Below are 14,704 nucleotides of genomic sequence, written 5' to 3'. Positions count from 1 at the left end.
TACAGATGTGTGAATAGATGCCTGACATATAGTAATTTCCCAGTAAATATTTGCTGATAATTTCTGTTTCTTAGCAGCATCATTCAAACTGCTGGAATATTTTCTGTTAAAAAAAAATCAAAGGTCCTTGTGAGATATTACTGGGATATAAAGATAAACGTGATAAAACATTTGTACTTAAAAGGGGAACTAGTATAAAACCGTAAAGCCCACGGCTTCCTGCTGAATAGAATGAGTTTGGGGGACAGGGACAACGCCTTAAAATGAGGCCGTGCGGACGCGAGGGGGCACTGTGATTCCGCTTTGGCGAGCGAGAGGCGGCAACTCGTGCGGGGCGGGGAGGGCTGCGCGCTTCCAGCCTCCCAGTACCCAGGAGCTTCGCCACCTACCACGTCGGCTTGGGTGACCCCAGGGTGGGGCCACTCGCAGCTCCACGCTCTTCACGTTGGTCTCTCCCCTCCCCCTGAGCAGACGGTTCTTTCCGCCAGCTGTTCTTGAGATTCCTGAGTCCCGGGGTTTGGGAAACCAGACCCTCCCCCGCCCCCACCCCCCACCCCCGCAACTGTAGGGAACGTTTTGGGTGCGCTTATGTCGGGTATTTTCCTGGGCAAAAGGACTGAAGCTGTCATCTGATTCTTTAAGGGGTTCGTGTCCCTAGAGGGGGTTAAGTTCTCTTGCTTTTGAGAAAGAGGGCCCACCCAACCACCCACCCAAAGGCCAAACACACAGCAGGTCGGGAAACGACTCTGAAGTCACTCCTTGTCCACCTCCCAAGGTCGGGCGAGAGACTGGCACGCTCCAAGGGGAATCTTCAGAAAAAGGGTCAGATCGGGTCCTTAAACAGCTCAGGTGCGAAGCTAAATCGTCCTGTGGAAAGAGGGGAGACAGTACTTGCTCCCACGGTCCCTCCCTTCCCTTAGTCCCAGGAAGAGGTCAGACACCAGGAAATGGGGCCGAGGCGCTTGGTCTGATCCACCTGCCACTCGGATCCCCACTCCCAAGTGGTTGCTCAGACATTGGCATGATGGGGAAACTCGATTGATTTTGTTACCTCCTAGAGGGAAAATGCCGTGGGCGGAGGTGTCTGAGCGTCCCTTCCAACGCGAGCTGGGTGGTGCTCTATTGATTTCCACGCGATCCCGGGGCGGGAGCGAGAGAGTGGGCTCGGATTCCCGGGCTCCCGGACTGAAGGCCTGGCAGTGTCCCCCGGGGCAGAGCCAACCAGGGAGCCCGTGCAGTATACGAGGTGGGGGGCCCGGAGAGGAAGCACAGCGCAGACGAGTGTGAGGGGCCGGCAGAAAGCAGGGTGGGGGACCTGGGGGGACACACCGACCTAGGACAAAGTACCACCCATCCCAAACTTTCGCAGACCCGGGAGCTTAGGAGGGGACAGCCCAGCAGCACAGCAGCCTCTCCCGCCGCTCAACGTGCCCAGTTGTAGCGAGGAGGGGCGGCGCGCACGCCGGCTGGACTCGGGCGGCCCCCACGTCGCGCCCACCCGCCGGGCCAACGCACCGCCGCTCGGGTCACTGAGTGGCAGCCCACGGAAGAAGCCAGACCGCCGGGCTCTGGGCTGCGTACGGGCGCCGAGGAAGGGGGATTCAGACGCGGATCGGGAAGGGACACCGAACCCAGCGGCGTCCCCAGCGCGGTGGGGCGGCGGAACATGTACTTGGGCTGCCAGCGGGCGCGCAAGCGGGAGTCCGGCAGGCTCGGGAAGAAGTGAGCGCGGAGACTTCCACCGGGTAAAGTCGGATTAAAGAGAAATGTGAAAAGCAACCCAGGGCAGCCAGCGGAGCCCGGCAGCCTAGAAGCCACCGGCTTCCCGCTGGGAGGACCACAGTGACTGACTCGCGGAGACGCGGCGCGGGTCTACGCGGAAGAGTCGCCTCACAGCGCGGGGCGCGCCAGCGGCGGCCAGAGCGCGAGATGCGGCGCACAGCTCCGGGACGGTCCCGGCTGGTAATCCTCGCGGGCGGCGCTGCGCGGCGCTGACCCGGCGCGGGTCCGAGGGGTGTGCCCCGGCCCTCCCGCCTCCGCCCCCTCCCGTGCCGGTCGCGCGCCCCTCCCCGCGGCAGAGGCGGCGGCGGCACATCCAGGGGCGGCGCGGAGCGGAGCGGCTCGCCCAGCCCAGCAGCTAGTGCCTGCGAGCTCCGCGGCTGCTTGGGGAATTCACTTTGCTGCTTTTCGCTTCTCCCTTCCTCAGGCTTTTTCTGATGGCTTTCTGCCTCCGGCCCGAGTCTTTCCTTTAAAAGGAAAACTTTACCGCGATACCCTTTTCCCCTTGGAGGAGAGGATTAAAAGTTCCCAGAACTGGTGCCGCCCGTGCGGTTGGGGAGCTGGGAAGGTGCTCGGCGGCGGGGTTCCGGGTTCCACCATGTGCACCAACATAGTTTACGAGTGGCTCAAAGCGCTGCAGCTCCCGCAGTACGCGGAGTCCTTCGTGGATAACGGCTACGATGACCTGGAGGTGTGCAAGCAGATCGGGGACCCGGACCTGGACGCCATCGGGGTCCTGGCGCCCGCGCACCGCCGCCGCATCCTAGAGGCCGTGCGCCGGCTGCGGGAGCAGGACGCCAACGCCGCCGGCCTCTACTTCACGCTCGAACCGCAGCCGCAGCCGGCGCCCCTCCGGCCGCCCGCCGACGCCGTTCCCACCAGCCGCCGGGGGGAGCCGTGCGGCGGCCTGGCCCAGGGCACCCGCGGGGACTTCCGCGGCCACACGACGGCCCCCCGCAGCAGGGAGCTGGTAAGCTACCCCAAACTGAAGCTGAAGATCATGATCAGGGATAAGCTCGTCCGTGACGGCATCCACCTGAGCAAGCCCCCGTACTCCCGCAAGGTAAGGGGGTGCGGTCCGGGCGGCCCGGGGCGCGCGGCGGGAGGGGACGCGGCCCAGCCGCCAGTGCGCAGGCTTTGCAGCCCATTCATTCCAGGTGACGACAGACGGAGAGGCCTGGAGGCTTTGGGTATCTGGGACCCTAATCTATGCTCTTTCTGTATTAGCCCATTATTCCTTCCCTCCTGGTGCCTCCAATGGTTGGGAAGATAAGCCCCCGCATCCAGACGTTAACTCTAAACTAGCAACCAAAACTCCACCTCGTCTTTGGTGCTCACCTGTCAGGAATCAGACTCGCGGAGCTTCTCCTGGTAGCCAAGGGAATCCCTAATGCCCTCTGTAATAGTTTTGGGTTTGAGGAGTACCAGAAAAATGGTTAATACCTACGTTGCTTTCTACCTTCCTTCTTCTTTTTCTTTTCCTTTTTTGAGTCTTGAGAAACTCCCAAGGGAAATCGGTGAACTCTCTTTAAAGAGTGGGAAGTCAGGCCCTGTCTCTCGCAATTCCATCAAAAACCCCAGCACTGCTGCAAATTTGAGAAGCGTACCATTAACACGAACATTTTAAGGGGGAAAGTGAAGGAAGCACGTGTTAGTCCACTTGACTTCCTGAACTTGTGTATACTGAAGGCAATAAGGTGCCAAGGACATCGGAGGTAATAGGGCCACAGGACGTGCTTCAGAGGTCTGTGCTGTCACCAGTTTGGTTTATTCTTAAGCCAGATGAGGTGAAGTAGGTGCAACTGTGACTCCCAGAAAGTGTGAGTGGACCTGCATTTGGGAGAGGAGGACCTAGCACCAGGAAGTGAACTAAAGGAATCCTCTGCACAAGGGGCCTCCGGGAAAGAGCCTGGAAGTTTGGAAATGTGGACTGGGAGCCGGGTAATTAACAGAAAGTGGCACTTCACATCAGCTCTGCATCTAGCTTGGAGTCTGTTCCGTTTAGGTTTCTAGTTGAGGTGGCTGTCAGAGTAGAAGGTCCTGACTTGATAGAGAAATAGACAGCACAGGTAACCCTCAGGGTTGCGAAAGTGCACAGGAATATGAGCACCTCAGCTTAAAACCATCAACTTAAAGAGCCCGGGAAGAAAATGATGGCACAGATACTCAGCTGGTGGAGAACACAAACCCAACTCCCTAGTAGGAAATGTGGATAACCTCAGTGTTGTGTGTGCATCTTGGGCCCTGGTAGTATTGCTGTAGAATCTTAAGAAAAGGCTGTATTGCCTGGACTTAAGGAAGTTCAAGGGAAAGCTCTGTAAAAAGTAGATAACAATACCTAAGGTAGATGGGGATGAGGGGTTTAATATTATCTACTACCTTGCAGGTAATATCGGCAATTCAGATAACCTGCTTGACCATGTTAATTTGTTTTCTAAGGATATAAAGAAGGCAGGTTAGGAGGACAGAGTGCTTCAAATTAAACATGTGTTCTGGTTACCCACTCGACTGTGCCACTGATGTGTGCGCTAAACAGGAAAGGAGAGAAGAGTTTTCCCAGGCAGTTGTATGTATGTAGGAGTTCCATGTGTGTCTGGTGTGGATAGAGAGATCTGGACACAGCAGGTCAAAGGAAATCAAAGCCAGTGGATGTTTGTTATTAGCATCCCAGGAAGTAAGGTGGAATTCTTCTGAGAGAACGTGAGTACCTGGGCACTCGGTGAGGGCATAGTTCAAGTCCTGGCCAGAAAGGAATGCAGAAAGCAAAGTGCGTCACTAGAGCTTGCTTGTTCTTCAGGAAAAGTGCTGTGTAATGGGGTGGGGAGAGCAGGGGCACTGTGGGCTGGAGGTGAGAAGAGTAAGCTTGAAGTGACACATTTTAGTTCTGATTCTTAAAGAGCAAAAGACAGACCGACATAGCAAACTTCAAGGCCAGAAAGGATGTGAAAGGGATGAAATGTCAATGCATGTGCTTTGCACTGTGGACTCCTGCCTAGATCAGTGGGTCATATGGTGGTGCATTTGCATAAGTGCAGTTTATATAGGAAATGCCAAGCTGCATTGCAATATTATTTACTTTCTAAGTAAATAATTACTTCAGTCAATTTTGCTTTAAGGTAAATCCCATAACAATAATGCTTGATAACAAAGATATGCTCCTATTTACTCTATACATATTTAATTTTCCTTAAACTGATGGAAGAATAAAATGGAAACAGAAGTGTTTTTATTATCTTCTTCACTGATGCTCCAGTTGAGGACCAAAAAAAAACTGGTGCTGACAAACTTTACTGTAAGAAAGAATAACACACACTGAAATAGGAATTAAAATATGATTAGTGTACACCATATAATGTAAACACATAATTAGCATACATATATAGCAAACTGAGCACACAAATATTTAGTACCAGAACACGTTGATCATTCTGGATTTGTTGCTTATATGTACATTGCATCTTAAGTTTTGGATTTTAAATTATTGAAGAATTTGTTTTCTGCTGTTGCTAGTTTCTTCATGAGCAGTGCTAGGACTTTTTCTTTTCTTATGTGATCCACATTCTAATTTCTCCACTTTCCTTGGCTTTGTCATGATCAGAATGTGTAGTATTTTTTGTTTGTTTGAGATGGAGTCTCGCTCTGTTGCCCAGGCTGGAGTGCAGTGGCCAGATCTCGGCTCACTGCAAACTCCACCTCCTGGGATCAAGCAATTCTCCTGCCTCAGCCTCCCAAGTGCCTGGGATTACAGGCACCTGTCACCACACTTGGCTAATTTTTGTATTTTTAGTAGAGACAGTGTTTCGCTTTGTTGGCCAGAGTGCTCTCGAACTCCTGGGCTCAGGTAATCCGCCTGCCTCGTTCTCCCAAAGTGCTGGGATTACAGGAGTGAGCCACCGCATCTGGCCAGAATGTATAGTATTTTTGATGTGCATGGAATTCTGCTTGGGAGAGTCGGCTTCAGTCTCCTTTGCAGTAATTTTCATCGTTGATGCCTGTGATTTTGTATTTTGCTGAGAATTTTAGATGGCTTAAAAGTGAATTATGCCAAAGATGATCCAGATAGGGAGAGTGAGTCTCTTATAGAGGAAAGTAAGTTGAGGCGGCTTCCTAAGAATCACCTGAAAGGCTTGTAGGATTTGATCCAGCAATGGTCAAGGTTATGTGGTTTAAGGATCAGTGAGTTGAAACGTAAATAAAAAGTAAATTTCCTTTTGTTTTCCAAAGGGAAGTCTATAGCTTTGAAAAAACAGGAGCTTAGAGAGAGCACCAGGCTTGAAATCAAACATGGTTGGAAGAGTTCCTCTTCTGCCCTGTATGTAGCTTCTTTGACTTCTGTGATTTCTACCTTTGCGAAATGGGGATAAAATAATTTTTTACCAGGCCTTCTGCTGGGCTCTAGGTTACTCTGGTTGGCAGGTTGTGAAAGCTCTGCCTCTGGGAACTTAGCATCTAGTAGAGAAGACTTAAAACAGAATGAACAACAATGATAATGCGGGATGATTGCTTTGATGGGAAATACATGATACCGTGAACAGGTGCATCCAACCCAGTCTTTCCAGAACAGGCCTAGGACCTGAGTACTGATGATTGAGCAGATTTAGCCTGAGGAGGAGCAAGGTCTTAAGGGGAAGAGTGTTTTCAGCAGAGAACAGAGTGTGCAAAGGCCAGGAAGGGGAGGAAATTTAGCATCAACAGGAATGCCAAGGAATTCTGTCTGGTTAAAGCACTGAATGCCTGGAGAAAGTGGCAGGAGATGGAGAGACAGGTGGTGGCTGGTCCTTGGTGGCCTTGAAGTCCTGTTAAAGAATTTGGAGTGTATCTTGTGAACAGAAGGGAGCTACTGACACATCCTGACCAGAGGCAGGCTGAACACATAGGAGATCATTGCAGGGTCAGGAGAGAGACACTGGTGGACACTTACTACAGTAGGGCGGGAGCAATGAAAGTGGAGTTGACAGAACTTAATGATTGTTTGGATGACAGGGTGGGAGAGGAGAGAGGCTGGGATGATGTGCAGATTTCTGGTTTAGGATTGTGATGTGATGAAGGAGACCCAGGAAAACAACGAGTTTGTGGGAGAAAGACATTGCCTTCCAGCTGCAACATATGGAATGTGAGATGCCTGTGGAATGTCCCTACATCACACAGAGCACACTGCAGCTGTGACCAGGAATGAGCAGTAGAGGAAGGAGGAAGAAGATGGAACCCTGAGGAACAGCAGGATTTCAGAGGTGGGCAGAGGGAGAGGAAGCTCTAAGGGAGGCTGTAAGTATATTTTAGTTTCTAGCAGACTTGTCAAAGCAAAAGGCAAGCTCTAGGGTAAATAATGTCGAGAGGCTGAAAAGGGTAAGCAGAGGGAAAGCAAGAAGCAGGGAAAAGCAAGAAGAAGGGAAAGCAAGAAGCAGTGGTGTTCTGGAAGCAATTGGAAGCAGTGAGGTTTCAAGGAGGAGGGACAGGTGAGGAATTCAGAAAATGGCCAGGTAGGACAAGAGCAGAATCATTTCATGGGAAGTGGTAACCATGCCATCGAGTACCTTTGCCACAGCAGATTTGGATGATGGGAACAGTGAGAGTGCGGATGGTGAGCACCCACAACTTTGAAACCAAGCTTGATGAGACGACAGAACTAAGGTTACAGCTGAGGGAAGAAGGGAGACTTTGCGCCAAGGGAAGGGTTTTGTGGATTTGTTTGTGTTGAGGATGAGAGAATCTGGAGTATGTCTGAGTGTTAATGGTAAGTAGCCAGAGAAAGGGAGATGTTGGGGACAACCCAAGAGACCAGGGTCCTGGAGGAAGTATGAGCAAATTGTGCCCAGGGCACCCAAGTGAAGGGTATTCGCTTCTGCTTCTGGTGGACAAGGACCTCCTCCTCCAGGTCAAGGGAGGGGAAGAAGGGACCAGGAGACTGGGAGCTTTAGAGGCGCTATACCGAAGAGTTCTCCTGTCTCCTCTGAGTGGTGCCAGTGAGGGAGGAGATGGAAGGATTAGAGGTTTAAGGAGAACACTGTATTAATATAGAAATGTTAGATGTTAAATGTAGTGTTTAGGCATGATCATGATCATGACATGATGGAATGTGCAAGATTTTAAGTAACCCACATACGGAAGGTGCGGTCACCATTCACATATTTGTGCTGCAGGTTACAGGTTGGATATGATGTTTTGTTAAATCCCATCATGTCTAGCAATGCTTCTGGGGTTGTGGGACATGTGAAGGGCATGGGGCTGTAAATATATTTTATTTTCTAGCAGACTTATCAAAGCAAAAGGCAGGCTCTAGGGTAAATAGTGAGAGGGAGGCATCTAGATTTTTTCACTGAAAAATTGTTCCTTGCTACATCTACCAATTAAAATTGTTTGAGTTAGTATAACATTATTTAATAGTTGTCGGTGTGTTCATCTTCATTCATACCCTTAGTGTGACTTTTATGAAGTAACAAGAATCTCATACTAATAAGTGTATTTATGCATATTCCAGAGAGATAGCCTGGCATGAAGGAATTTGGAAAGACAGAGGTAGTTGGAAGGTTTCTGGTCACTGGGGCCAGGGTGAAGTATTTAGAAAGGAAATAGAGAGATTGGCAAAGATGTGCTTGTGTCCTCTGGAGTTTTGCCTTGCGTGTTGGCAGAAGCTGAAATGACAATAAATATTCCTCCTCCCAAGAATTCCGTTAGCCTTCATGACATTACTAGGGACAGATTGGAAGCTGGAAAACTTCAGCTTTCTCCAACTCAATCAGTGTCCTCAAATATCCTCAACCTATATCCTTCTAGGTTTTTTTGTTTCCAGTGCCTGATTGGAATGCTGTGGAAAAAAATGGGGGCAGGAAGGAGACAAGAGCTTTGGTGGTGCGGGGACTTCTGCGTATGTGTGCTCCTCACAGTTAATGCTTGTGGAGTTTCCACATAAGTGGGCCATCAGCCAACAGCCTGTCCACCCATCTATTCATCGATTTATCAGTCTATCCTTCCATATATTCTTTAATTTATCCATCCATCTTCCATTTATCCATCCATCTATCCATTCATTTATTCATCTATCCATTCATCCTTCCATTCATTCTTCCGTTTATCTATCCACCCATCCTTTCATTTACCCATCCATCCATTCATCCATCTTTCCATTTACCCATTCATCCAATTATCCATTTATCCATCTATCCACTTATCCATCCATCCTTCCACTTAACAAATACTGAGCACATGCCATGTGCTAGGCTTTAAGATCAGGATTGCAGGGAACTAGACAGACATGGTCTCTGCTTGTATGTGGAGACCTAACCCAATGCCTGACGTGTAGTAGTTGTACCATATCAAAGTTGAAAGTTATTTCTAGAAACATGAAGCATTGGAGAATGTTACACTTGTGTTTATTTCAAATGTTAAAAAAATCAACTCTGATTAAAACTCAAGTAAAGATAATGAATCATCACATTTCAAATCAAAATGTTTATTCCTTAAGTGTTAATGAAGAAGAAGTGGGATTGAAAATGTTACCCCTGTAGGACATTTTAAAAGAAGACCTGTCTGCGGCAGGGCCAGGACTAGGGTGAAGCAAGTGAGCTGACACCCAGGACGCACAATTGAAGGAGGTTCTGATTCCCATGCAAGTCCAGGCCGGGCTAGATGGCTGATCACCATTAACAAAATAAATTAGTTACTGTGAAATAGTAGGTATTAAGGGGAATTGTAGGCGTTCCTCATATCATACACCAAGTCACCTATGTCCTCAAGAGCAATGTGCTGAGAACCGTATCAGTGCCCATCTCTCTGACTAAGAAAACATGGCTCCTGGGAGTTATGGCAGCCCATGAAATTCGTTTAAGTGAGAGTGGTACCGCTTTCTGCTGACACTGTAGTGTAGTGGTTAAGCGCAATAGGCTCAGAACCAGACAGTTCAAGTCCCAGCTCTGCTCCATCCTAGGTCACTGTTGGCTCCTCTGTGAAATATGGGCAAGACTAGTGTCTGCCATGTAGGGTTGTTATGGAGATGAGATGAGCTAACACTCACAGACTTACTAGATTGAAATTTCCATGTTTCCTATAGCTGCCATAAAAAAATTCCACAAAGTAGGTGTTTTAAACAATAGAAATTTATTCTTTCACAGTTCTCGAGGCTTTAATTCCAAGGTTAAGGTGTTGTCAGAGCCATGCACAAAACCCTAGAGGTCTGCATTGTGAGTCAGCTATAAGGGCCCAGCAAAGGCTTGAAACAGCATCCACGTCTGCCACTGTTACTCCAAGTACCATTGGATCTGCTGGGTCACATGCCCAAGTGGTAAAGCAGCTTGCACGGCAGCCTGGACCTACTGCAGAGCCTTCTTTTTTTTCTGGCTCCAGTTAAAATTAGCAGCTTTGGGGTCACTCAGTAAATGGGTTTTTGTAGCACACCCAAATGAGGAATATGTTGCCTTCAAAATTCAAAGAGGCTCACTGGATGTTAGATGTCTTTCTTGATTGTAGGAAAAGCCATATGCAACAACCTATTCTTCATCTTAGAAGGGATGTCTTGATTTGCCCCACACCCTGGACCTCTGCAATTTTCACTGAGGTAGAAAGTCCCTGATTTTTTATCAGATTCATTTTCCACCTTCTGACATACAAATTCCTTATTAGTAAGACCAGAGTAATTGCTTCACTTTAATCACTAGATCCAAACAGCATAATGTCATCAGTGTAATGGACAACTATGATGTCTTATGGAAAAGAAGAGCAATCAGGGGCCCTGCTAGTTGAATTGTGACATAGGGCTGGAGAGGTGAGAAACCTGAGATAGGACAGTGAAGGTGTATTGCTGGCCTTCCAATTGAAAGCAGCCTGATTCTGGTGTTCTTTACTAACAGGTGTTGAGGGGAAAAAAAAAAATTGCCAGATGAAGAGCCTGGCTCATGTAAGTACTCACCTGTGGTAGCTCCTCTGTACCTGGGTTTGCTTGGACATCTCAGCCTCCATCATGTGCTCATGTGTTAGCTGTGTACAGAGGGTCTGCTGATCCAGATCTTATTCCTAATGATAGGGGCATTGATGATAAATCGGTGGTAGATTTTTAGTGCAAATGATGCCTAGTCATTTCTGTGTACTGGAGGATACAATAACAAAAATGATTTTTAAAAATATAAACATTTCAAAATTTATATATTCAAAATTAGGTTGTAATCTTGAAAACAGTCACTTGGAAGATTACAGTGTTGCTGTAACTCAGAACATTTCTAGAGCTCCGATGTCTGCAGAACGTTCTTGGGAGAATCTTCAGTGGTGGCAAGCCTTTCTTCTTATCAGGTGGATCTGGTTTGGGGTAAACACCTAAAGTAGTGTGCAGTCAAATCAGTCAGTTAAGAGTAATGACATTCAGTAAAGTGTGAAATGGAAAATGTAATCTTGGCAACAAAATAATGAGGGGTTTTTTTTGGTATGACTTATAGAATGGTTTTTAGATTTTATGATACTTATACTTCATTTCCCTAGTTTTAAATCCTTAAAAAATGCAGCCAGGCGTGTGGCTCATGCCTGTAATCCCAGCACTTTCAGGGGCCCCGGCAGGTGGATGACAAGGCCAGGAGATCGAGATCATCTTGGCAAACATGGTGAAACCAGGTCTCTGCTAAAAAAATACCAAAAAATTAGCTGGACGTGGTGGTGCATGCCTGTAGTTCTAGCTACTTGGGAGGCTGAGGCAGAATTGCTTGAACCTGGGAGGTGGAGGTTGCAGTGAGCGGAGATTGCGCCACTGCATTCCAACCTGGATGACAGAGTGAGACTCCATCTCAAAAAAAAAAAAAGAAAGCTCTTAGTGGGTATCCATGTTTGTAAATATGCAAATTCTTCCAAAAGGCTTTTCAAAACACAAAAGCCAATTCCCATGTATTTGCAAAGAGCAAGGCACCTATTATGGTCTCTCCGGATAGAATTTTAGTGTAAAGGTGTCTTTGGCCCAAAAGGGGAGGAATTAGGTAAGTTGTGCACAGATACCAGTAAACTATGCAGCACTCAGTGGATTAATCAGGATTTGGATGGTGTGATGGTGCTCTTAGGGCTCTTCATTTGCTGACCCTTCTGTTCTTAGAAAGCCCTTTACTCCTCTGCCTTATCATCATGGCTATACTCATTCCTTCCTCCCCACTCTTGAGTGAAATAGAAGGTACCAAAGGCAGGGGTAGCATTTTAAGGCTGCCCTCGTGAACTTTGTCTGCTCTTCAGTAGTTATCTAAGGCATCCCATGAAAAGTAAGATAGAAATAAGAACTATATAGTCCAGGCGCGGTGGTTCAAGCCTGTAATCCCAGCACTTTGGGAGGCCGAGACGGGTGGATCACAAGGTCAAGAGATCGAGACCATCCTGGTCAACATGGTGAAACCCTGTCTCTACTAAAAAAAAAAAAAAAAAAAAAAAAAAAAAAAAAAAAAAAAAAAAATACAAAAATTAGCTGGGCATGGTGGCACATGCCTGTAGTCCCAGCTACTTGGGAGGCTGAGGCAGGAGAATTGCTTGAATCCAGGAGACGGAGGTTGCCGCGAGCCGAGATTGCGCCATTGCACTACAGCCTGGATAACAAGAGCGAAACTCCATCTCAAAAACAAGAAAAAAGAAATAAGAACTATGTATATATATTGATTAAAATGCAATTCTTTGCAGATTCTGTTTAAGTGCTCAGATCCTAGTTCACCAGAATATGTTCTGTAACTAATTTTCCTGAAGTAAGGTGCATCAGATGACATGGACTTGATCAGGGCTGGTCCCAGAAATAAAGAAGGGCTATTCTGAGGTAAAGACACCCTGATAATGAAAGAATACTGTCCAGGTTGAAATAAAGTACACCGGGAACCGCAGTTGATAGCACACAGCTTCTTAAGGTTATAGCGTGTGCAGAGCTAGAAGCAACATTGCATTTCTGGCTATGGGAAAGGCTTGTTTTTACTATTAATACTACTAATATTGAGTTGAGAGATTTTTTTATCAGTGATTTTCTAAGTTTTATGAAAAAATGCTGCTTCAGGTCAGCCACTGATTTGGACTTGGGGGAGGCGTGAGAGGAGCAGTGAGGGAGTCCTCATTTTCAGTCAATATAAAAACTATTAAGGGCCAATAACTGTGGATCACGCCAAAAGGCATTAAACATACAATCTGTCTTACATAAAGACTAAGTGACATCTAATAGTTTAAAGAGATTTCATTACTGCTTCTAACTGAAATAAATGGTCTGATGCTCTCTAAAATCTTACTGTTACATTTCCATAAAGTTATAAATGCAAACAAAATAAGACCTCCTTGATCTGTAACATGTCAGATAAGAAAAACAACTGGCATGTATGTATTCTTTATTTAGCAAAGTTGTAAAGCACAGATTTGACAAATTTAAACATGTTTTTCCCCTAGAATATAACCTTGTAAGACTAGAGATGTACCTAATGCATTTGATAACCAAAATGTATCATTTTTAACACCTTCACTTTTATATGAAAATTTACTTTAAGTAATAGTCATGTGATAATATACAGTAATTATTATTGTTCTGATTCCTTCTTTAGTTTTAAAGTAATTAATAATTAAAGGAATACATTTTAATTTTAAAGTATTGAAATTTAGTGAAAATATTTCATCTGCAAAATAGAATTTGCACTTAGCAAACTCAAGTGTTATACCTTGCAATTTGTATTGTTTCACTGTTTTAATTCTTCAACACACATAAAAACTTCAAGTGGTCACATAATAATAAGAGAATTAAAGTGTCTCAAATTTTGTTTGCCCATTTTTACAGGTCATGGTGTTATTATTTGTTTCGGTTTGACTGTTTAACTCAAGAATATGTAGTCTCATGGGGGAGACAGGGCAGCTTTACACACTTACTCTTGAAAAGTACTCTTTATCCAAGTCTGTGGTTTGGGGGCCTCTGAATTAACTTCCATGTAGAATACAATGCTTATTAAAGGACAAGTAAGATACTGACTTGAAGCTTGTACAGAGCATGAAAACTTAACATGAAGCAATTAGAATTTAGGCCAACAAAATATTTTTCAAGGTGAAGTGTTTTATCACTGACATTGTTTAAAATTGTCAGCAGGACATGTTCATAATAAAAAGTTTTTTTTAAAAAAGTACTCCTTTATCCTTATAACTGGAGTGACCCTTCCCTCTCCCTGATCCTTGCAAGATGTAAAGAAATGTGATCACTTTAAGAGAAGTTTATAATGTATGCATAGTGATGCAAATATCTATCTCACAGAGCTGTAGTGTGAATCAAATGAGATCATACGTATGAAGTTGCTTTGTAAAATTCTAAGAGAACTTTATAGATTTTTTTTTTCTGAGATTGAGTCTTGCTCTGTGCTCAGGCTGGAGTGCAATGGCACGATCTTGGCTCACTGCAACCTCTGTCTTCAAGGTTCAAGCAATTCTCCTGCCTCAGCCCCCTGAGTAGCTGAGACTACAGGTGCTGCTACCACGCCCAGCTAATTTTTGTATTTTTAGTGGTGATGGTTTCACCATGTTGGCCAGGTTGGCCTCAAGTTCCTAACCTCAGGTGATCCACCTGCCTTGGCCTCCCAAAGTGCTGGGATTACAGGTGTGAGCCACTGTGCCCAGGTGAGAACTTACAGATTTTAAGTGCTCACTGATAGTGGGTAAACCATTATGTTTATAACAAAATTTGAAAACTATTTCTGTTAAAAAGCAAACACATTGTATTGAGAAAATTTGGAGAACAGTGAAACAGACTGGTAATTTTAAATGGCCTATATTATAATTTATAACATTATACTATATTTCTTTAAAAATCATTTATGTGTCAGAATATGTTTTATACAGATACACAAAACTAGTATCACAGTCTAAATGGATAAGGTCGGGCTATTTTTTTGTTAGCAGATGTCATTTGCTAAATGATTTTCTCCTAGCTTTATTAAGATATAATTGACAAATAAAAAGTATA

The 14,704-nt window shown here is 45.9% G+C and overlaps 1 protein-coding gene across 3 annotated transcripts in view; it reads left to right on the top strand.

The window, feature by feature from the left end:
- Positions 1-2,103: 2,103 nt before the first annotated feature.
- SASH1 (SAM and SH3 domain containing 1) overlaps positions 2,104-14,704 on the top strand; it is a 1,041,684-nt gene continuing 1,029,083 nt past the window's right edge. The window contains exon 1 of one of the 3 annotated variants that reach the window (XM_037730362.1): positions 2,104-2,842. In XM_037730362.1, coding sequence (XP_037586290.1) covers positions 2,378-2,842 — 465 coding nt within the window. In that variant the 5' untranslated portion in view covers positions 2,104-2,377. The remainder of the gene's footprint in view (positions 2,843-14,704) is intronic. The other 2 variants (XM_037730366.1, XM_017505762.2) reach the window with 2 other exon arrangements.

The sequence above is a fragment of the Cebus imitator genome, unplaced genomic scaffold, assembly GCF_001604975.1.
Source record: "Cebus imitator isolate Cc_AM_T3 unplaced genomic scaffold, Cebus_imitator-1.0 Scaffold341, whole genome shotgun sequence".
Classification (NCBI taxonomy): domain Eukaryota; kingdom Metazoa; phylum Chordata; class Mammalia; order Primates; family Cebidae; genus Cebus; species Cebus imitator.
The sequence above is the reverse complement of the archived record's forward strand: the minus strand, read 5'-3'. Positions and strand labels throughout refer to the sequence as shown.